Here is a 2,275-nt window from a genome sequence, read left to right as displayed (position 1 = left end):
GGGAGGGAGAGAGAGAGAGGGAGTGAGAGAAGCAGATAGCAAAGAAAATGAAATTGGATGAGTGTAGAAATAAAGACACAGGAAAGAGATAACAGGGAATAGAAATGAATAGAGAAGTAAAAAGAGTGGACTTGTGGGTGTGTGTGTGTGTGTGAGAGAGAGAGAGAGAGAGAGAGAGAGAGAGGAAAAGAGAGAGAAAGAGAGCAGGAATTAAAGACAGTGACTTACTTAGTAGTTCAAGTAGTTCTGACATCACTGCATGGAATGCTGGGAAGAAAGAGTCATACTCTTCCAATCTTTTGATAATACTGAAATCAGAAGAAGACAAATAAATGGAGTTACCATGTAGAAAAGCAAAGTCCACATTCCACGTTACTGTCCTCAAAGTCAAATACTGCATTAAATGTCAATTTTGTTATCCATTAAAGATAAGCAATACTGGCCAACACTTGACAACTGTTTCCTTTAACACCTTCTCAATGTCTGTCACAACAACCTTTGTCCCAAAGCCAGTGACTCACAGTTTCAACTTCCACCATCACCTTTCTGTATTTGGATTCTTCCAACACCACAGACTTCCTTCTATGAGACAACTTCGTGAACAAAAGTTTATTTTCATATTGGGCATGTCCTCTCCCCATGGCATCAACAACTGGTTAAATTTCCTTTTATTATTTCTGATACATGTAGATGCACACATTTATACACACATTCTACTTAGATCACTACCACTCCTCTCTCTCCCTCTCTCTCTCATACACATACACACACTGAGTCTGCTGCAACTTATTTTTTTTCTGTGCATCTCCAACATTTCAGCTCACTATAAATAGGAGTAACTAAAGAATTAGCAGGAATAAAATTTTCCACATCACCCAACATATCAAGAAACAACAGCCTTAATTCAACCAAAGCAAATAATATGACAACATAAACCAAAGTAAAGATAACGGCAAAAAGGAATTTTTATCTGGCCCGTAAATAGCACCATTTGAGCGTAATTGTTACCAGAGTCGCCTTCTAGCGCTTGTGCTGGTGGCACATTAGAAAATCATTCGAGTGAGGTTGTTGCCAGTGCCGCTGGACTGGCTCCCGTGCAGGTGGCACGTAAAAACACCTTTTTGAGCGTGGCCGTTGCCAATACCGTGTGACTGGCCCTCATGCCAGTGGCACGTAAAAGCACCCACTACACTCTCAGAGTGGTTGGTGTTAGGAAGGGCATCCAGCTGTAGAAACAATGCCAGATCAGATTGGAGCCTGGTGCAGCCTGCTGGCTTGCCAGTCCTCAGTCAAATCATCCAACCCATACTAGCATGGAAAGCGGACGTTAAACAATGATGATGATCTATTTAATTCCCCCAAACACACATTCATGTGAAAATAAGGATGTACAAGGTTGGGGTGAAAATTTCATAGGCTGACTACGAAGGAGTGATGCTAGAGCTGTGAAATCTTGCATGCATTAATTTCAACTCTTCTCGTTAATAACTGCATCGTTTCTTTCCAGGTAAACTGACATTGGTTGTACAAAGAAGACTTCAAAAGTAAATAATAGCAAGTTTTCTAGAAAATCAGCAAAATTAGGCATTGAGGTGTTATTGAGTACTGCAGATAAAGGGTTTAGCCCCGAAGAACATTTATGCTGACATGGGTACTACATTGGGGGACGATGCCCCAGCTTTATCAACAAGGGCAAAAGTGGGCAGCTGAATTTAGGAGGGGAATGGAGAGTCTTGGAGATGACCCAAAGTTTGAACATCCTGCAACTATCACCACCAAGGAAAACGTTGATCATATTTACCACCTGGTGATAGACAACAGGCAACTGACTATAAATCAAACAGCCAATGCTTAGTAGGTGTCACATCATCTGACACCTGAGCAAAAGCACACCAGGCTAATCACATTATGGGAAAATCCAACATTGTTTGAAGTTTGAGGGAGATCCAATTGGTTTCTTTGAATGTTTCCTAACCCAGAATGAGTTTTAGGTTCATCACTCTGAGACAAAGAGACAATCCACGCAGTGGAAACACCCCTCCCCACCTGCCCCAAAGAAGGCTACTCTTTTACTCTCTTTTACTCTTTTACTCTCTTTTACTCTTTTACTTGTTTCAGTCATTTGACTGCGGCCATGCTGGAGCACCTCCTTTAGTCGAGCAAATCGACCCCAGGACTTATTCTTTGTAAGCCTAGTACTTATTCTATCGGTCTCTTTTTGCCGAACCGCTAAGTTACGGGGACGTAAACACACCATCATCGGTTGTCAAGCGAT

The 2,275-nt window shown here is 41.7% G+C and overlaps 1 protein-coding gene across 1 annotated transcript in view; it reads right to left on the bottom strand.

The window, feature by feature from the left end:
* The window catches only part of LOC106878305 (centrosomal protein of 70 kDa), a 22,186-nt gene that overhangs the window by 2,197 nt on the left and 17,714 nt on the right, over window positions 1-2,275 (bottom strand). Inside the window, exon 6 of the mRNA XM_014927494.2 lies at window positions 229-308. Coding sequence (XP_014782980.1) covers window positions 229-308 — 80 coding nt within the window. The remainder of the gene's footprint in view (window positions 1-228; window positions 309-2,275) is intronic.

The sequence above is a fragment of the Octopus bimaculoides genome, chromosome 17 (assembly GCF_001194135.2).
Source record: "Octopus bimaculoides isolate UCB-OBI-ISO-001 chromosome 17, ASM119413v2, whole genome shotgun sequence".
NCBI classification, from domain to species: Eukaryota; Metazoa; Mollusca; class Cephalopoda; order Octopoda; family Octopodidae; genus Octopus; species Octopus bimaculoides.
Note: the sequence above shows the minus strand (reverse complement) of the source record. Positions and strands in the feature narration are given on the sequence as shown.